Raw genomic sequence first — 22957 nt, 5'->3', positions numbered from 1 at the left:
CGTCAGTCCATATCAATCGGAATGATTCTTTAATATTTTACTACTTATTAATTATGAACAGTAAGTTTTGTTTCGGTGTCACGGTTTACTATTATTTCTTAAGCTTTAAACCCTTTTAGAGGACCAGTGGCAATGATTACAGCTAGCATATTAGATTGGACTACATACATAACACCCACAAAAGCAATAACCATGCAATTTCTAAAGCAAAAATATTTTATACCTCAAGTATTCTTAAATCCCTTAAATCCAGCGACGGTTTGTAAGTTAAAGTTTATTCTCGCTGCCTCCAAACGATTTAACAAAACTAAGGAAAAAATCTCATACTGAATGGGTTACTGAAAGCTGCATATAACTTCTCCAGTTAGGAAAGTTCCTAAGTTGAATATCATCGTCTGGAGGAAGTAAGAATAAAATATAAACTACGGTACATTACGTCACTGAAATGAAAGGGTTAAAACAAAAGTTATGCAGAGTATAAACCCAGCAAGTTAGTGTAATCAACAAAGCGTCCGGAAACATAATGTCCACGGCAAAAGTAATGCAATGTTTTTATTTTAAAAAAGCTTTGTCCCACACCTCACTGTTCACACTACTCCACTAGCCCCCACGATGTGAAATACCAGCAGGAGGGCTCGAAGGGCGAAATCAATACACACACACATGGAAGTGACTTGAGGGTAGGACGAACGTACGCAGGGTGAGAGGAGACAGTATACACGGGGAGAGGCAGATCAAAACACACTCCGCCTATCACACTTCTCATAATGGGCGAAGGCGTTTTCTATGTTGCAGCAAACCCCAGAATTCAAATGAACACAGCCAATACACCCGTTTTTAAAAGCACCCATAGGCAACGTTACCGACAGGCTAGATTCCCAAAGCCATGCATACACACGGTACACGTCCCCTCTCCTGCCTCCTCAATTGCTTTTGACAGTTCCCACTCCTTACCTAATAGTAAAGGCGGGGGTTGTGTGACTGTAGGTCTGGAGGAAGGAAACACACGCTTACTCACAACACCACCCCGGCCACGACTGATAACGTTCACCACCAGCCGGATGAGAAGCTTTGATACCGCGCTCCCTCAGCAGCTCCCACGTCTCACCTGACGCCCTCACCTCACTGAACCTGCCCACACTCATGCCTCCGCAGTCTTTAGAAACGATGAACATCTATACAATTCACTAGAAATTATGAAGTAACAATTCTGTCGTATTAAAAAAGAACATGGAACATTATGAAAAATGAAAGCTTAAATGTGGGAACGGCGAGCCGTAGCATCAGCAGCCAGGGTGGTCATGTGACTAAGCGGACCAATGAGCGTCGCTGCAGTTCCCCCGCCCAAGCTTCATTATTCCAGTCCTCCCTAAAACTTTTCAAATACATGCTTATATTCTTTGGCTTTAGTATGAGGATTAGCATTGCTTATGGGCACATTCCAAGGCCTTTTGTACTAAAGATAAATAAATTATAGGACAGCTCTGTCAACAGGCTTTACTACTTTTGGAAACGCGTTGGCAGAGTTCAGTTGACGTTTCCTCACCCTACTGTTTTTTCACTCATTCCTGTCCGTCACCATCTCTCATCTCACGCGTAATGAACTAATATATATATATATATATATATATATATATATATATATATATATATATATATATATATATATAAATATATATATATATATATATATCACAACTACCATAAATCCATATTCATTTATTTTGGTGAAACTTAGAAATATGCTGTAAGTTACCAATAACAGCAAGAACTCATTTTCTTCAGATTAAGGTAAGAGGACAGCAATCAAATATAAGTTGCAAGAACTTTGTCAGCTCTTGAAACCAATCAAAATTTAGTTATCCTTCCAGACAATAATAAACTGTATGTAAGTTATTGCCACAAAACCGCTTGTAAATTGCGTCAGTTGATGGCATTAGAAACAAAATTTAACACCTTATGTGCACATACAGGAAGCGATCACAGATAATATAAATGAAGAGCTTACGTATACGGATATACCTACACCTGGTACATTGCATAATACTTCGTTATCTACCAACAAATCTTATCAACTGAGAATCTGCTTAGAGCCTTCGGAAATAGCGAAACACTGCATTCCTATACAGCCAGCACTTTAGGCGGGGATGGCTTAGTGAAAGGACAATATTGTCGTTATTAGTATTAGTACTTGTATTATTTTCATCATTATTAATATTGTTGTTACTATTATTACTACGAACAAAATATAAATTTGCAGTCTTCATCTGAAATGTGATCAAATTTATAATGCATTCATGTCAAAAATTATTCACAAACTACAAGTAATGTACTGTATTTCAATAACTGTTGATAAATAAAATATATATACATATAAATATAGATTGATAGATATACACAGATGACTGATAATCCCATGGCCCTTGATGTGTAGACAGATATGACAGTCTTTGAATGTGAGTTCTGAGGGTATGAGAATGAACTGTTAGAAACTCAGTGAAAATGAGGATAAAACTGACCGTGAGTCATCGTTGAAAGGAAGTGAGAGTACTGTATGAAAAAGTAAGAACGTGTGTCAGTGGGTGACTGTGAAAGAGCCTCATGTATGGGCAATAAGGCTCTGATTCCACGTCCGTAGTCACAGTTCGACTAGTTTACTGTTTACAGAGAATATCAATGTTCAGTGGTGGAGCAAAAAGTGAGTGAAACAGGCCTAGGAGGGTGGACGGGTTGGTCTACAATTATGGTGGTGGTGGGTGGGGCTGGATGGACGTTGTATAAGATGCACTGTTGGTTGTGGAAAGATATAAAAAAAAAAAAAAATCTGTGGGAGAATGGGGGTGGTGGGGTAAAAAAATAAAAGGGGAGGGGGGAGACAGGGGGATGGGCGGAGAGAAGAGGATGGGACGGGCTGGGACGTTGGTAACTGATGAGGGAGGAAGAGGACAGCACAGCCAGTGAAGATGGAGGCTATAGGTACAGTGGTATACAGTAGGCTCGGTAAAGCTTAAATCAAAGTGTTACCGAAATAGAAGATAGTAAGCATGCGACGTAAAGTGAGATACAAATGAGTGAGTGAATGTGAAAGAGGAGAGAGTAAAGAGTGTGGCCAAGGAGAAAATGGGAGTATGAGAGCTGGACAGTTTACAACTAATTAATTATTGGTTACTTATTATTATTATTATTATTATTATTGTTATTATTAACCGGACCTCCTTTCCCACCCTAGGGCAAGGTGAGGAGTAGTAACGTCCAGATAGCCAAAGTTTGCCCAGTTCATAGGGCCACGCTTCCATTGACTCATCATTCAAGTCCTCGAAATCCTGGCCCCATCAGATAGGGGAAAAAAAAAAAAAAAAAAACATGTTCCGTAGTTTCACATATACCTACCTGATAGAGCCAATCCGAACGCTGACACATTAAAAAAGGGTGCCAAATCCCTGGTTATACGCATCTCCGCAAAAAATTCGTTCACCTAGCTCAGTGTCATGTCAGTCCCTTAGCCTCACTAACTTCCATACCTCTCTTCCTCATAAACTCATCCACCATATCCCTCCACCTTCTTCTTGGCCTACCTCGCCTCCTCCCTTCTTCAAATTCGTTCAGATATACCTTATTCACCACTGTATTGGCATCCATTTTTCCACATGACCAAACCATCTCAGTACACTTTCTTCGATTCTGGTGTCCACAGACTTCCTCACTCCGCATCTTTCCCGTATCACATTATTCCATATCCTATCCACTCTCTGTATTCCACATACATTCCTGAGCAGTCCCATCTCCACTGCTCTCACTCTTGACTTTTCATTTTCATGCCACACTATAGTCTCACATCCGTTTGTTAAAGATGGCACTAACGCTCCTTCATGTAAGCCTCGCTCAGCTGCAATAAAGCCTCTATTTCTTATTAAGGCCTTCATAGCACCAGCTACTTTTCCTTCCTTGTGTCACTCTTATTTCCACTTCATTTGCACATTTTCCTCTCTTTTCTATCACTGTACCCAGGTATTGGAACTCTCACCAATTATTATTATTATTATTATATTTATTGTTGTTACTACAAGCACTACTTCTACAACCATTTCTACTAAATTATTATACTACTGCTACCACCACGACCACCACTACTCCAGTCATTCTTATAAATTACTTTTTTTTTTTTTTTTTTTTTTTTGCGTCGAATCCCGCCAGGTGATCCAAAATAATCTCACGTCTAAACAAACAACGCTAAATGAGGTTTAGAGCTCGGTAGGGAAAAAAAAAAATGTAGGTTAATGAGAGAGAGAGAGAGAAAGAGATTGAACTAACAAGAAGTGAGCGTCATGAATAGGTGGACAATGAATCACCCCCTTCTACCTCTCCCCTCCCCCCACAGTTTCCCTCCCTTTACACCCCTCCCGTCTTCTACCTCCCCTCTCCCCTCTCCCTATCCCCCTTGCAAGTGTGGGGTAGACACACAGAGTGGGTAGACACATGTGCTCCCCAGCTGATTTTGTGACGACATATTCTGCACCTGCCTCTCTCTCTCTCTCTCTCTCTCTCTCTCTCTCTCTCTCTCTCTCTCTCTCTCCATCCGTTGTTATTGACATCTTTCTCTTCCGTGCTTTATTCATCTTTCCCCATTCTTCGTCTGCCACACATTCCTCTCTACCTACGTGCGTCTTACTGTGAACACAATACTGAGCTGGTAATCCTCATATCGCAGGTTCCAATCCTAGTTTATCAAGGCTAGATATTGTTGGAATTTAATAGCCTATATGTTGCAATGAGATTCCGTGTTCGTCCACAAATCACACCAACGACCCACGAAAATACCTCTGCTGTTGCCCTTAAACCGTACTTCGTAATGTAGCACAATGTCAAGAAGAGTAATGGGAAAGAAATCTCCACCCAGGCTACGTGATTCAAGCATAACAGATAGAGCTACTGGCTCGTAAGGAAAACATAGACAGGTTTCTGGAACTCATATCAGGTGGTTCCATAGCAGCGGGACATAATGTCTTGGTTCAGAAATTTAGACTAAACCAAAAAAATGTAGCCTTCCCGTTTGTGCATCTATCTGTCCATCTCTTCTCGTTTTACTTAATGTCTACTCTCTCTCTCTCTCTCTCTCTCTCTCTCTCTCTCTCTCTCTCTCTCTCTCTCTCTTGTATTACTTTTTTACTGATTTATTTTCTTCTTGTACTTTTTCCTCACCCACCCACCTCGCGTCCTTCATTTACTTTAGTTACATTTTATTACTACTTCTTTACTTCCCTGCTTCTAGAGTGTGTGTGTGTGTGTGTGTGTGTGTGGTCTGGTTTTGCTTATGTTTACGATCGTCTATTTCGTGCCGCAAGCGTATGTAGAGGATGACCCGATACCCAGAATTTACTTATCCAAAGTCAGTTATTGCAAAAGGTGTATCAGTCATCTGTCTGTATTTTTCAAGACCATATCCATCGAAAGCCATTCCTCATAATTTTCTAGACAGCTTTTTCAGTCAGCTAAAACTCAGCAACTTCTAATCCCTTCACTATGAACACGTATTTTTCACCTTCTTGCTGTCTGTAGACAATCTTATACCGGTACACGTTTGGAGAGAATTTTCAAACTGAAGAGGTTACTTGTAGCCTTCGTATACCTGTTTACTACATGAAGTCGCTCAAGAGCTGAATAAACGCATCTGGAAATAGGACAAACCACTGGTCAGGCTACAACAGTACGTCACCGGAATGAAGGGTTAAAAGTGACTCGGAAGTATTTCTAAAAGTTGTCTGGCAACATAACATGATAGAAAACTTTTATTCCTCAACTGAAAAGAATGATCTGATTATTTTTCCTCGCAAATAATACTCATCAGCTATAAAGTTCTTTAAGGATCTTAAGGACGACTGCATTTTCATGGCGATTAAAACCTTTTTTCATGGCTCTCAGCTTCTGTAACTCACTACCAGCTGAATATGATCGTATGACATCAGATGAAATGGTACACTAGAGTTATCCAGACAATAAGAGACTTAAATTACTTTGCAGTTATTCTCGGCAACAAAGTCTATAGCCTAATTTTCCAGGTAATCTGATAATTATTCTTGGCACTTGAAGATTAGCACCAATCAAGGGTGAGAAATCAAAGAATGCCTGGCAACTAAAACCAAACTTGTAATGGGGTGACGACTACAATTTTACCAACTTTTGGAATATTTTCGGCATCCTATCTATCTATCTATCTATTGCCAGACGCCTCAATCCCGTTTGGGGTGGCCACAAACAAATCGCCTCCAAGTCGCCCTGTCCCCAGCCATTTCACTGCCCTGCTCCCAACTCACACCCCCCTCTCTCATATACCTCTCCAACCCATCCCTCCATCTCATCCTCGGCCTCCCCCTCCCTCTTCCCCCCTCCACCTCACTCACATACACTCTCTTCATCAGTCTTTCACCCTCCATCCTCTCCACATGGCCAAACCACCTCAGTGTGTTCCTCATAACGCTTCCTATCACATCCACATCCACACCACAACGCTCCTTTATATCCTCATTCGTCAGCCTGTCTCTCCATGTGACTCCACAGGCTCCTCTTAAATAACTCATTTCCACTGCTCTCACTCTTGACTTGTGTCCTTCCAACAACGTCCAAGCTTCACTTCCGTACGTTAGAGTTGGTATCACAATATTGTCATGTAGTAACTTTTTCACTTCCATGCTCACTTCCCTGTTTCTTATCGCTGCTTTCAAAGAATCAGCAACCTTTCTTCCCTGCTGTACCCTTTCAAGCACTTCACCCTCCAAACCTCCATCCTTACTCATCACACTACCCGAGTACTTAAACGTACTCACATTTTCCAATTCCTCACCATCCAACCTCGCTGTACATTTACTGACTTCACCTCTCTCAAAGACCATCACTTTACTCTTCCCTACATTCACCTTTAGATTCCATTTCTTACACACTCTCCCAGACTCATCCACCAAGCCTTGCAGCTCCCCTTCGTCTTCACTCAACAACACAGTATCATCTGCAAACAACAGTACAGGGAGTTTCCAAACACTATCCTCTCTCACCAGGGCCACTCCAACATCCACTACCCTACCTTGTACCTCTTTTATTACCCCATCCATGTACAGATTGAACAACCATGGAGACATGACACATCCCTGTTTCAACCCAACTTTCAAAGAGAAAAATTCACTTAGTTCACCATCCACACGCACTGCAGCCTTAGCACCATCGTACATACTCTTCACAGCATTCAACAACTTCCCATCTACTCCATATATTCTTAACACTTTCCACAATCCTTGTCTATCCACCCTGCCATATGCTTTCTCCAAATCCATGAAAGCTGCATACAACTTCTTTCCCTTCTCTAAAAACTTTTCCACTAAAGATCTAAGAATGAATATCTGATCTACACAACCTCTTCTCTTCCTAAAGCCTCCCTGTTCTTCTCCATCTAATTTCTTTGTTCTTTCTCTAACTCTGTCTATAAGTATCCTACCATACACTTTTCCTATTATACTAAGAAGACAAATGCCCCTATGATTACCACACACTTCTTTTTCCCCTTTTCCTTTGTACAAGCGAATAATTATACCTGACTTCCAATCCTCCGGGACTCTACCTTCCTCCCAGGCCAATCTGCACATCTTCCACATCCATTCTACTACTATCTCTCCCCCATGCTTCAGCATTTCACCACACACTCCATCAATTCCTGGGGCTTTCCCCGATTTAACTTTCTTCATTGCTTCCACAACTTCTATCCTACTGATTTCTTCCTGTCTGCTCACCTCCCTCCTTCTCCCAGCCATTCTCCAGCCACTTATACTTGCATTACTTCCATCCTCTATGTTCAACAATTCCTTAAAGTGTTCTCTCTATCTGCTCACTTTTTCTCCCTTCTCCACTAGTAATCTACCATTTTTATCTTTCACTCCCCTGCTAACTTCACTTCCACCCTGTCTTACTCTTTTCACCTCTTTCCAGAATATTTTCTTACAGTCCCTCCACTTTACACTCAAATTCCTTCCAAATTCCTCATCCACTCTCTTCTTACTCTCTCTTACTAATCTTTTCACCTCTCTCTTTCTTTCTACGTATAACTCTCTCTTCCGCCTCTCAACTTCTTCCATGCCCCTATTTCTCATCCATTCATTGTATGCTTTCTTCTTTTGTGCCACAGCCTGTTTCACCTCTTCAGTCCACCACGCTGTTCCTTGCACCCCCCTCCGTCTTCTTTTCCTTCCACACACCACATCACATGCTGCACATATTTCTTCTGTAAATATCCTACACACACCTTTCACGTCTCCCATCTGCTCCAATTCATATTTGCCCAATCGTTCCTCCACTTCTCTCTTATACTCTGCCTTTTTCTCATCCTCTTGTAACCTTTCCACTCTCCTTGCAACTACTCCTTCCTCTCTTCTTTCCCTTCTTCTATTCCTCCATCTTACTTGAATTCTAATTCTGGCCACCATCAAGTAGTGGTCAGAAAGTCCACTCCCCCAACCTCTATAAACTATTGCATCCATTACACATCTTCGCATCCTTTCATCCACACACACATAATCAATCACTGCCTTCCTTTCATTCAGTTCACCACCCACCCTTCTCATCACTCGCCACGTTTACCTGTGGATCATTTTATGCCTGAAGAGGGTATTGGCTATCACCAACCCCCTCCCAGAACAAATGTCCACTAACGCACTCCCATTCTCATCTATCTCAGCAGGCACACCCCACTCACCAACTATTCCATCCACCTTCACATTCCCAACTTTACCATTCATATCACCAATCAAAAACACTCTCTCATTCCTTCCAAACTTTTCCATGCACACTTCTACATTTGTCCAGAACTGTTTTCTCACTCTTCTAGCACGATCTTGCGTTGGCGCATACACACACACACAATCGCCCACATTTGTATTCCAACTTTCATCTTTACCCACACAATCCTTGACCCAACTGATCCATACTGTCTTATGCTCCTCTTCCATCTTTAACTCACAACTATACATACTCCTTCCTTTGCCCTCTCATTCTCACCTACTCCTGCACATATATCCCATCCATACTCCCATTCTCTCACACTTTCTCCTCGCCATTTTGTTTCAGTTATTCCACATACATCCACTTTCGCACCCTCAAGCACATGGACAATCTCTCTCTCTTTCATCTCATCTTTCGCTCCCCTTACATTCCACATTCCGATAACCATTGTCCGGTCCTTGGTCGTCATCGTTTGGTCAGTCCTTGTCCGAGGCTTATTGTTTTTTTTGTTTTTTTTAGTTAGTTGTTTTCCGGGGAGGGGCACTAACCCTCCGCCAACCCTTTTAGTCGCCTTTTACGACAAGCAGGGATACTGGGGGAGTATTCTTGAAAAAAAAACCCTACCCCCAGGGGATAATATACAGTATATTAATACTGACATGAAATTATTATATCAACATCTTTTGTATGGTGAGTTCAGGCCACTGTTACCGTAGGTGTAGATGCAGAGGTTCTCCAGCAGGAAAGGATTTTCAGTCCTTTAAATTTCAGGGAGGCAATGTCGTTTCGTTGGTTACCCTACATTATTTTAATGACTATTAGTGCTGTGTTTAACCAGATTTTCTTAGTAGGCTAATAATTAAAATCATACTAGCAGGTCCTGTGGGTACAGCGTATGGTGCATAATTAAACTCTAAAGCCCGAGGAGGTTTTTTCACATTTCATTCTGGCCTAGCAGATATTATTCACCTAAGGATATATATATATATATATATATATATATATATATATATATATATATATATATATATATATATATACAGAGAATGAAAGGAAGGAGAAGGAAAGATCTAGGAAGTGGAGAGATGGTCTGTGACACAAGGGCTTAAGCGTAAATGCAGATAAATAAAAAATGATGGCATCTAGGGCTGGGGGTGGTACTGTCAAAGAAGAGGGAGAGTGGTCATGTGCGATTTGTCACATGGGCGTGGGAAGTAATTCCATCTTGTACAGTGTTTGTGATAAGTGGGTGCATAAGAGATGTAGTGATATTAGAGGTAGATTGCGAGAGAATGCTGATTTCATGTGTGCGGTGTGTCGGGGAAAGCATGTGAATATTGCCAGGCGTGAAAGGACTGAACTTGCTGGTGAGTCTCTTGAATGTGTAGAAGACTGTTCTTTATTTGGGAGACATATTATGGTCTGGAGGTGGGGCAGGAGCTAGCTCTGTGGCTGGAGTGAGGAGTGGTCGGAAGAAGCTCAGGGAGCTGTTGCCTTTCCTGACACTGAGAGGGCTTTTCCTTCGTGCTAAGGGATCTTTGTATGCAGCATGTGTTAAAAGTGTAGTGCTGTATGGTAGTGAGACCTGGGCAGTAGGATATGCGCAGGCTCAAACGTACAGAAACGGCAGTGATTAGGTGGACGTGCAGTGCATCCTTGAGTCCAAGGAATTGGGGGGCTAGGTTTGCGATGGAAGAGTTGAGAGTAGGATGGGACTGGAGTGTATTGGTGTTGTGATGAGGAAAGGTAGACTGAGATGGTTTGGGCATGTGGGAAGGATGGGTGATGATAATTGGGTGCAGAAAGTGAGATGTGTTAATGTTGGAGGCAGGGTCCTGGGACTAGGTCATTAAGCGTGACCTCAGGGTTACGGGACTGAATAGGGAAGCTGTCAGTGATCGAGCAGCATGGACAGCCGCCACTAGGTGATCAAGGCCGACGCATGCAAGCATGTTGGAGCCTTCAAAAACGAAAACGACATATGTATATGTATATATATATATACAGAGAGAGAGAGAGAGAGAGAGAGAGAGAGGAGTTTATGAAAACTGAGATGAAGGGAGGAGAATAATGAAGAAACTTGTGGCCTGAATAAGGTCAGTAATCTCTTGCTGTACTGTATCACGCCATTCAACACTCACTAGGTCACGAGGGACGTCGCTAATACAGAACACATTTGCCAGCTTATTACTTGCCAACTTGCCAAATTTTACTTCTCCCTGCTTGACCTTCAGCGACATCGTTCCCCAGTGATGGAGCTTGTACAGGAAGGTAAAAGAAGAATCTAAATATAAGAACTAAAAGAAAGGAAGTTTTGTGAATGCCTGTGTGTTGCTGCCAGGTAAGCTGCCAAACTGTACAGCCACTGGTGCAACTAAACAATATCTACTTCCCTCTCTTTCCCTCCATCCACCAGACACCACCCTCCACTTGCCTCCACCTGGGGCTTTATTTATAAAGGATACTAACCAACAGAAACAGAACTCATGATTTCCACAGCAGTTAACTATCAATACAGATCGTTTTGTTTGGTGGCATTTTGTCATTATAATATTCACCTCTGTTTAATGGTAAAGTGTTTGATAGATGTATGAGTGAAAAACACTACATTCTTTTGTTGTATAAGCACTCTGTACCTTTTACAACAATAAATATTTCAAATTCAAACGTATACACAGGCAACTGTATTATCAACTTCTTAAGATTAGGAGTTTATAAATGTAATCCCTGCACTCCTGCCGCAGCAACAGCACCTGACTCATCTCGACACTCGTGGTTGCTTGACACTTTTTACTTCTGTTTATCGAAATATCTACTGCTTGACGCCGCATCCTGTGAGGGGGCTGCCTCGACAAAGAGACATGAGTTCTTTCTACCTCTTCCCAGTGACATCTACTCTTCTCCACGACACATCACCCTTGTTTTCTCCTCATACACTTCCCTATCTTGTCCCATCACCTGTAATTGCTTCACCCATCCTTTTCGTTGATACATTTCCTCAGTCTGTTTGACTCTACAACGTAAAAAGGGACCTGGATTGTAAATTCGATGGCTGCGTGTCGTATTCTGTAAGAGGATTGGATCTTACCAAAACCCGAATGTACCGTATACATTAATGACGCTCGTGTAGTCGACCAACATTAATCCTTTTACTTCTTCAATCAGACTTCTTGAACTCACACAGAAATAAAGCTTGCCGATATCTGTCTATAGTTACCTGTTGACGCAAGCCCAGTCACAGAGTCCATCTCCTTACTCCCGCTAATTCAAGCTGTCGCTCCTCGAGTACTCTTTCACTCCACCTCTTTATCTCGTTCTGAGTCGTATTTTAATTAATATTTGAGATTTCGTAAACACCTCTTCCTTTGCACTTATTTTTCACATAACACCCCAGTGTCCTCTGGTATTTTATTAATACCAGCTACGTCGGTATTAAAACGACGTAAATAGCATAGAGGATAATGTTGCGAAATAAATCGTTATGGAAGAGGTGCTACGAATTCTACCATGCAGTATGGTCCTTAGCCTTCCGTACAGTACACTCCCTGTGCAAATCTTTTTTTCTCCATGCTTCTTTTATGTCCAAACTACCTTGTTATGTTGCTCCTATCTGCATCTTTATTACCGGCAGTTACCCCAAAACAAGCTAAACTGTACTGCACTTAGAGAATTTCAGTATATATATATATATATATATATATATATATATATATATATATATATATATATATATATGTGTGTGTGTGTGTGTGTGTAAAAAAGTTAACATGTAAATAAAAAATACTGGAAACAAAACACACAAATAAGGTCACAAAAACTGAGGAAGACATTTTGATTCCTACTCCAGTTAACGTCTACATTTGACTAGAAAAAGGGAAAGAAGACGTAGAAGATGGTGACTAAGAAGAAGAAAAAGAAGAAGAAGGAGGAGGAGGAGGAGGAGGAGGAGGAGGAGGAGGAGGAGGAGAGATGGAAGTGAACATAAGGAGGCGATAAGGAATTTTAGTATGTCAACAGTAGGACCTGAAGCGTGGAGTATAATGTACCATGGTAATGATGACGACCCACAGCTGGTATAAATCACCTCCGAAATAATGTAAGTCACCTGTGAACTAACCTGACTGACTCTGAACTGACCCCTCAACCGACTGCGTTGATCTAATTGACGTATTAACTTATCCAGCTGACCTAATTAACTTACCCTCCTAACTGACCTAACCAAGCTGACTTACTTCCGAGCTAACCCAACTGACCTCTAAGCTGACCTAAATGATCTCTGAACCGACCTGACTGACCTCTAAACTGGTCTAACTGGCCTCTGAACTGGCCTGTGACCTTTGAACTGACCTAAATGACCACTGAACTGGCCGAAGTGACCCCAACTGATCTAAATGACCTCCAAACTGAACTAAGCAAAACGCTGAACTGAATTAACTGACCTCTAAACTGACCTGAATGACCTTTGAACAGCATTAACTGACCTAACTAACATCTGAACTAATCTGACTGACCTGTGAACCTACCCAACTGACCTCTGAATTGACTTACTTGACTCTGACCTACGTGACTTCAACAACTAGGTCCCATTTGCTACATCGCCCATTAACCCCTTCAGCACAGTTACTTTTTTGTTTGTTAATATAAGACAATTTTATTTTGCCCAGGGAAGACGTTCTGTGATGAGGTGGCTAGAAATAGTCTTCATTACTCCTTTCAGTGCAATGACACATTTTGTATTTTTATTCTCGCCCCTGCCAGACGATTCTATTCGACTCACAGGAAACGTGTCGTAATGAAAGGGTCAAAGAGGGGACTAATGAGCATCGAAAAAAAAAAAAAATCTAAGGAATGCGAAAGAACACACACACACACACACAAAAGTTATTTTTGCTGTAAAAAAGAAGCATACCGGTACTCTTAAGTGTTTAATGTATGCAGTGAAAAAAATCAGTCTGGTGAAAAAATCTACAGCTTAATCATAGATCAGTAAGGACATGGAGCAAGAGTTGTTTGCAAATTGTTCAACTCTAATTATTCACTGCAAAGAATCCAGCATCAGAATTTATTCATGGCGAGCTGCCAATATAAAATGCAACGACGCAATTCGGTCGATAGCTCATCGTCATTCCATCACTCCGAGCCTTTCATCCCTCGTGTATATATAGTCTAAAGTTGTTTATTTAGAATTTATATCGGCTCGACTTGAACCCTCTACAGATGTCATACCTTAAATGTGCCATTGGGGCCGAAACTTTTGTATCTTCCCATCACAACTTTTTCAAACGTTGTTAGGCTATAATACCGGTACCTCCGCTTTCTGATATCTACTGAAACACAAGGCTAAGGAGGTACTATTTCCTGCTGTTAGCGTCATAAGAGCAACAAGAATGCTTGCATCACAACTGATAGAAGGTGGAACCGCAACATTCCTACACCAGTAAAAGGAAGGAATTTTTGTATCCTTTTACAACCGCTGCTTTTAGTCGTCTCTTCCAACACTCATGGCATACATAGCTGATATCCTCTTCCTTGTCCCTAGTGATTATATATGGAAAAATTATGAAATGATTGAAAATCAGGTGCAATTTAAAGATTCAAGACCATTATACCCGTACACAGATGCATAGTTTTTTTTACACAGTCTTCTATCTATCTATCTATCTATAGCCCGACGCCCTAATCCCGCAAAGGGTGGCCGCAGACAAAACGCCTCCAAGTCCCTCTGTCACCCCCCAACTCACTCCCCCCTCCCTCATATACCTCTCAACTCCATCCCTCCACCTCATCCTCGGTCTACCCCTCCCTCTCCCTCCCTCCACCTCACCTACATACACCCTCTTAGTCAGTCGTTCATTCTCCGTTCTCTCCACATGTCCAAACCACCTCAGTGTATATCTCTTAATCTTCTCAACCACATCCACATCCACCCCACAGCGTTCCTTCACTTCTTCATTCATCAACCTGTCCCTCCATGTACTCCACATGCTCCTCTCAAGTAACTCATTTCCACTGTTCTCACTCTTGACTTGCTCCCCTCTTGCAAGGTCCACGCCTCGCTTCCATACGTCAGGGTAGGGATCACTATACTATCATATCATGCAGTGACTTCTTAACTTCCATACTCACCTCCCTATTTCTCATCACTGCTTTCAGTGAACCAACAACCTTCCTTCCCTGCTGTACCCTTTCATGCACTTCATCCCCCAAAGTTCCATCCTTACTCATCACACTACCCAAGTACTTGAATGCACTCACATTCTCCATATCCTCACCATCCAACCTCACTGTACATTCTGTGACTTCATTCCTCTCAAACACCATAATTTTATTTTTGTTTAACTTTCAGTTTCCTCCTCCTACACACTGTCCCAGATTCATTCACCAAACCTTGCAACTCCCATTCATCTTCACTCAGCAATACTGTATCATCAGGAAACAGCAACACCGGAATCTTCCAAATCTCACCCTCATTCATTAGAGCCACCCCCACATCCACTGCCCTACCTTGCACCTCCTTTACAACCCCATCCATGTATATATTAAACAGCCATGGAGACATCACACAACCCTGTTTCAGTCCTACATTGAGATCAAAGAACTCAGCTCACCATCCACTGGCACCGTAGCCCTAGCTCCTCCGTACATACTCTTCACAGCACTCAACAATTTCCCCTCCACTCCATATATTCTTAATACCTTCCACATACCTTGCCTATCTATTTTGTCATAAGCTTTCTCCAAGTCCATGAAGGCAGCATACACTTTCTTTCCCTTCTCTAGATACTTCTCCACTAAACATCTTAGAACAAATATCTGATCTACACACCCTTTTCCCTTCCTAAATCCCCCTTGTTCTTCTCCAACTAGCTCCTCTGTCATATGCCTAACCCTATCAATGAGTATTCAACACAGTCTTAATATGTACTGTCTATCTATATACCTACTAGTAGGCTGCTTCCTCCAAGGAAAGGGAGGTAGCCGAGACAGGACGACACACTCCCCATTTACTCATCTATTCAAACACATTCATTCGCATCTTAGCCCCAAAGGGGAGAAGGGACAGATCCTCACCTCACCACACCGCACGAGGGTCAACTGCGCAGTGCAATCAGTGACATCCGCAGCAGGGCCCGACAGCAGAGCTGGTTTACCCCTGCCACATCATAATAGACCCATCCCCTTACCCGTACCTGACCTGATTAGCTGATCAGACCAAATGCGGGAGAATAATCCCTCAGAGCTGCGTCATCATTTATTCATTCACAATTTCTCTCCATTTATTTGTGTCACAGAAAAACAAAATCATACACGTAACCAAAACAACACATGAGCTGACTCTGGCCATCTCACGTCCTGGCTCTACTGAATGGTGGAGGTTCATGTGGGAGGGGAAGTAACTTATGGGTGGAGCAAAAATAATCCATAAGCAGCTGTGTTAGGCAGTGAGTGTTTAGCCCACAACCCACCAGACCCCCATGCCAAGTATTTGTCCTTCGCACAACCTTCTCTCTCCCCCCCCAGCCTCTTCCCCCCACACGCCCATCATCTACCCATGAGCACAACAAAATATAGAGCAAACTCGAGCGGTGAAACGGCCTTGAGCAACACGGGAATTCAAGGCCAAGATTCACAAATAACTAATGATATGCGCGGGAAATTCGGAGCAATAATTTCCCTGTCATTCCAGACAAGAAAGTAACGCCAATGATCTTAAAAGTTACCTTGCGAACCAATGTATAGTGTTATGAAGAGTTTCCGCTCTCCTTCTCAGTTCAAGCATTTTTTTTTTTTTTACTCACCTTACGAGACTTCTACGTGTTACTGTCTTCAGCACTGAACAATTTAGGGCTGAGTAACGACCTTGAGTAACACGGGAATTTACTTCCGCTCACTCTTGTCGTAGGCTTTGTTCTATAATGCCAACTTTCACCTTGTAAGAATGTTCGGCGTATCTTCGAAAAGCTTCAAAATACACGTTGATAAATAAATTGTGGCATTACTATCTAGTGGCTACACACTTTCCAATGTTATTCAGGTTAATGTCAAAGGACTTCAGCTGAGGACATTAGACCAGAGAATGCCACGTCTCATGCAATGCATCCCTGCCACACGTTACTGATGTCTTCATTCTTATCATCACCACCTTATTTAATAAGTTGATTGGGCTGGGTGGATAAATTACTATTTTGATTCGCTGAATGAATCAGCAGAGGGGAAATTCGCTGCAAAAAGGGAAATTCTGTTGTTATATCTTCCTTTTTCGTATTGTAGGAGGGGAGCTACAACGCTGCGCATACAAATAACAGTAATACCTAACCCTGATTGGAGTATTGTTCTCTAATTCACAGCCTGGTAGGCAGGTACGGTTAGAAATAGGTAAAGTGGTTAGGTTGAATAATTAGAAAAATATAAGCTGAGGCCAGGCGATGGGGGATCAGGAAGAGAATTCAACGAAGAACCCGGGAAGTATGATGTGTTGAATGTTAGGAGATAACCCGCATGTTTTAAGAGTTGGAAGTGAGGAAGGAAGATAGGGAAGAGGGATCAGTGATAACCTTACTCCCTTCTAACTGTCGACAGACGATTTTGTCAACTTTTAAGAAAGACGCTTGATTGTAAAGAGTTTATAGGCGAGGTTACGTGTGGTTCCTCCAGTTTGAAAAATCACTTCTAATGTAAAATAATTTGGAATTAGCAGGAGTCGAATAAAAAGTATATCATAGGACTGATGGAGTTAAGGAGGATCGCGATTAATTAACGGTGATATACCGGCAGATATTCAGTACCAACACTTGAATCACCCCTGCCGAGGAAAAAACACCGACCCACTTACGCGCGTAGTGCTCTGCTTCCCGCGGGAGTGGCAACAGCCTGCTATTATTATATTGTCGACTGTCGACTACTGCACCTCAAGGCCACCGCACCACCGTCACTCGTCAGGTCAAGAGATGAGGATGTTAATGTTCAGTTTGGTGGGAAAGACACAGTTGTCCACAGAATTTTACTGTGTAATATAAAGCCTTCAGTGATATGACATTTTTATTTTATGCTTGCTCCCTTACACGATTTTATTTAGTTTGGAACGCCACGGTAGTGATGGGGCTAGACCTAATGAATGTTGTATCTAAATTCTATAGTTCGAGAAGTCTGTTTTAAGCTGAATAACTTGTAACTGCCCAGTAACACCAAGTATCAAGTACGAATTATGTTGGGTTGATGGCGTTATATGTGTTCTTACCTAATTGTATCTTTACAGGAATGAGTCAAGCTCGTACTGTCCCGTGTCTTAAACCATATTTATCGTACATATCCTTAAATTTGTGAATTGTTTTGGCACACACTATTTCATTCAGTAGTGCATTCCATTGATCAATTGCTCTGTTTGGGAAATTGAATTTCCTTACGTCTTTATCTCCTCTCTTCTTATGCAGTTTTTTGCAGTGTCCTCTTGCTGATGCTTCTCCATATGTTAAGTAATCATTTATGTCTATTTTCTCCTTTCCTGATATGCACTTATATAGCATTATCATGTCACCTCTTTTCCTTCTCTCCTGTAGTGTTGGTAGATTCAGTTTATTTAGTCTTTCTTCGTAGCTTAGGTCCCTTAAGCTTGGTATCCATCTTGTAGCGGCCCTTTGAAGTTTTTCAATCTTGTCTATGTGTTTTTTTGAGATGAGGACTCCAGACTACTGATGCATATTCCAGGGTTGGTCTAATGAATGATGTTATTATCCTTCTTAGCATGTCTTCATTTATGTATGTGAATGCTATTCTCATATTTGCAAGCAGTGTATACATGTACCGTACCTTCTCGCTGATGTGGTCAGCCGGAGATAGTCTGTTATTGATAATCACACCTAGGTCTTTCTCTCTTTCTGATGTGTATAGGGTTTTATTTCCTAACTTATAATCCCAATCAGGTCTTTTTCCACTTTTATCAAACTTGATTACATGACACTTGTCCACATTGAATTCCATTTGCCATGTACTACTCCATTCATGAAGTTTATTTAATTCTTCTTGTAGCTCCCTACAAGAGTCTGTGCTAGTAATTCTCCTTTGTATTTTTGCATCATCTGCAAACATATTCAGATAGCTCTCATTTCCAGTGTTACTGTTTATATCATTTATGTACACTAAAAACATTATTGGTGCCAGCACTGAACCCTGTGGTACTCCACTAGTCACTTCTTTCCATGATGAGTAGTTTCCTCTTAGTACTGTCCTCATTTCTCTTTTTATGAGAAAGTCTTGCATCCAACAAAACAGTTTGCCTCGAATTCCTCCTTGATGGTACGGTTTTCATAAAAGTCTTTGGTGTGGTACTGTGTCAAAAGCTTTCTTGAAATCTAAATAGATACTGTCCACCCATCCTTCCCTTTCCTGTATTGTGTTTGTTACTCTGTCATAGTAGCTCAACAGATTAGTAACACATGATTTTCCTTTTCTGAAACCAAACTGTCTTTCTGTTATCACACTGTGTTCTTCTAGATGATTTACCCAAGCTTTTCTTATAAGTTTTTCTAATACTTTGCTTACAACACTGGTCAGTGATACTGGTCGGTAGTTGAGAGGATTTTGTCTATTTCCTTTCTTGAATAATGGGACTATATTTGCTTTTTTCCAAATATCAGGTAGTTTCCCTTGACTCAAGGATTTCTGGAAAATTAAAAATAATGGTTTACTTAACTCCTTTGCACATTCTCGTAATACCCAACATGAAATTTCATCAGGACCACTTGCTTTTCCTCTGTCTAATCTACTTAACTCCTCCTGTATTACTTTTTCTGCTATTTGTATATCTGGTAGTATGTGTGGACATGCGTGTTCCACATAGTCCCTCTCAAAATTTTTTTCTTCTGTAAAAACTAATTGGTTTGTGTGTGTGTGTGTGTGTAATTCATGCAATGTACGACCCAGGAAGGGAGGAATTTAGTCGATGACTTTAAACTATCCATGCCACGAAACCAAATGTCTAACTTGACAGGAGTACAGTATGGGGAAAATAAAGGCCAGAAGAAACAGAAATATCAAGGAAAGGTAGGATAGAATAAGAAGACAGGAGAGAAGAATTAAAGACAAAAGATTCCTTTTTATCGCCTGTTACGACAAGCAGGGATACAAGGGAAGCGTTCAGCTGTCCCTCTCTCCAACGAGAGTAGAATTTCCGTAAGTTACCACGTAACGCACCATCCTTCTCTTTTCCTCACACCATTACTTCCTTAGCAGCTTTGAACCATATACTGGTGAGATCTCTAGGCTGTAAAAAATACTTCAGGTATCAGAATATATCCTGCTATGTTGCAATCATTGACATTAGCGCAAAAAATATAAAATCTTAGGCTTTAGCACATAAAATAATAATGCTGTTACAAAACAGCATTCTTGATAACCAACGTGTTGCCGAGGGGCACCCTTAATGAGGTTGCACTAATATAGCCGGATGACCCCACTGCCCAGTTATATTTCGCAAATGTATCTCCGTCCCCTCCATATCACCAGCAAGAGGGATAGTGGACAGCAGGAGGAAGGCAATTTTAGCCTTCACTCTAACGGGTTGAGGTTCGGATAGGTTTGGCGTTACGATTGCTACTACTGCTGCTGCTGCTGTTGCTGTACGCTAATTTCATTTTACTTTCCACGGAAGTGATATTGTAAAGTTTTCACATTTGAATGATCACTCACAAAATGTTTGGTAGTTAATATAAATACTATATTTTACACACACACATTATATATATACTGTACAGTATGTGATTTTATATACATATATATATATATATATATATATATATATATATACATATATATATATATATATATATATATATATATATATTAGTTCAGTGGGTAATTAAGGCTCTCTAATCGGATTGAGCCGGTGTCGGTTCATATCCAAGGGATGGTAGGGGTTTATTACTCACATAATGCCACTCAGGGATGAGTGAGACTGGTCACTCTCATCTTTTAAATGTCAGGACAAACTTTCCTAACCCCGGGCTCACAGAAAGTGTACACTGATACCTTTTGGAGCAAGTGTTCATCAGTACATGCCACTCATGTGTTTTCTGCAATCATGCGTCTCTGAGGTTCTGTCATTGCTGCCTTCCATGAGTTAAAGTGGGGGAAGTTTAACCTTGTCATGAGATCCTGTGATCCAAATCTTTGTATGTCACTGAGTACCTCTCCTGTGGCACCTGTCATCTGTAAGGACATGTCTTCCATGCACCTCTGTCTAAGTGTCCCACGTGTGGCCTTGGTCAGTGTTATTTCCTGTTGAGATGAGAGGGGATCTTCTATAGACATTATACGAGTGAGACAGGTAAAGTAGGTGGTTAAGTGATGGAAAACAGCTAAGAATGGGAAGGCTGGATGTACCAGGCAAGGGAGACAAAGTTGGAGTGTGGAGAGAAATCCCCTCACAGTGCAGGGAGGCAAGGTAGGCCTACTGCAGGGGTGAGTCTTCGGTGTGCTGCTGCCCTTGTTGCATTAGTTCCTGTTGGTGTAAGAGGGGAGGTTCTCTGGATGAAGTAAGTGGGTGCATCAAGCAGATTAGATGGGTACACACATAGGACTGGGAGAACAGGTGGGACAAGGGGGTTTCCAAGAGGTGGAGAGCCAAGAGAAACAGAGGAGGGGGAAAGTCTCCAGGAGGTGAAGTGACGCTAAAATCTGTGGGCTACTGAATTCTACTATGCAGACTAGGTGGGGCCTGATTTTATCACTCCTAGGGCACTGTTAGAACAGCCAGAGGGTAGCTGTGCAAACTGCAGCTGAGCCTTCAAAAAGGTACTCAGCAGATGTGCAACTGGTTCATGGTCCATGTATATGAAGTGGATATGATAACAGTTTCCTGTCTTGACATGCTTGCGAGTGTGGAGTACACCATTTCACATACAGAACACAATACGAATATGGATGTGACCATTCGGGGCACTAGGAGATGCCTTTGTCCACGTGTAGGGTGTGGGTGCAAGGCAGGTTCACTTTAGTGACCTTTGTCAGGATGGTGAGAAATATTCCTCAGTATAACACTTACAAAATTCCATATACAGTATTTCAGTGGCTTTCTTAACAGTATCATACACAAAACAAATTGTAGTGAACGTAATAGACGTATGGCTATCTGGGAGACACTATCATGAAAATAAATTGTGGCTGTGAGCTTGATGACTCGCCACACAATAACCGCTCCTAGGCAGAAACAATCAACCACAAGTACAGTCATTTGGTAACGTTTCTTCTGAGTGTTTGTACATAAGGTCAAAGTCCAAGCTGTTACAATCCTTAATACACATCTCAATTTTCTTTCTAAAATTCCCCAACAGCTTTCAGCAATTTTTTGCAAGTAATGAGCTGATTTCGGCACTTGGCTGAGCTTACGGTCCATAGAAAACACCAACTGTACCACAGCCAACCCCAATATGAGATGTACAGTACTATATAGGTATGTAAAACCTGCTTATCGTGTGTGTCGGGGGGGGAGGGTCCCTGACTACGACAGTTACCTAAGCCACTAGAAGCTTAAGCTCCTGCTAACTACTTTCCTTAACTTCTTTAGGTGTAACTACAGTTTCCAAGGTCTCCATTTCCTACGGATGTCCTCACTTATACACCATACTGACAGTTACCATGATGATCTAAAGTTCTGTTCCAACTCTTTGAATACTTTATCAGTCATCTTTGCTGTGGAAGCTGGTACTCCATACACTTGCAATAACTCTGTCACTGACCTACAGTAAAAGATGTACAATATGTCAAATCCTCTGCATTTTATTTTGAGGTTCCACATCAGTGTTTCTGGGCCTCCAGCCCTTTTGTTCTATGTGCGAGGTGTCCCTGAGTCTTGGTTGCTGCCCACACTCCCCAATACTGTAGTTAAACTCCGCCCATTATATTACACTCCAAACTCATACCTGATGTGTCACTCATTTACTCCAGGTTCATAGCTGCAAGCTACTGAAATACAAGTTCCCAAGGGGTGGCAGGGTATTTAGATAATGAGTGCTGCATATTTGCGTGTTACAAACCAAATTTACATATCTCCTTCCTTGCACTGTAAGCATGCTTGACATCTTAATCCATCCATCCATCTTCCAATCCTATGTCGCCACATGAGGAGCGTAGGAACCCAGGGATAGGCATGTTGGTCCTGACATGTAAGATGAGAGTGACCAGCCTCACTCATACCTGAGTG

General features: G+C 41.6%; 1 protein-coding gene across 1 annotated transcript in view; it reads right to left on the bottom strand.

Moving 5' to 3' along the window:
- The window catches only part of LOC145412442 (uncharacterized), a 57608-nt gene extending 36542 nt beyond the window's left edge, over positions 1-21066 (bottom strand). The window contains exons 1-2 of the mRNA XM_080282327.1: positions 20897-21066; positions 955-1082 (exon numbers count right to left, since the gene is read on the bottom strand). Of these exons, the coding sequence (XP_080138453.1) occupies positions 955-1082; positions 20897-21066 (298 nt within the window). The remainder of the gene's footprint in view (positions 1-954; positions 1083-20896) is intronic.
- Positions 21067-22957: the final 1891 nt, after the last annotated feature.

This window comes from Coenobita brevimanus, chromosome 93 (assembly GCF_032717465.1).
Source record: "Coenobita brevimanus isolate Jiangsu-jjx chromosome 93, ASM3271746v2, whole genome shotgun sequence".
Lineage (NCBI taxonomy): Eukaryota > Metazoa > Arthropoda > Malacostraca > Decapoda > Coenobitidae > Coenobita > Coenobita brevimanus.
Note: the sequence above shows the minus strand (reverse complement) of the source record. Positions and strands in the feature narration are given on the sequence as shown.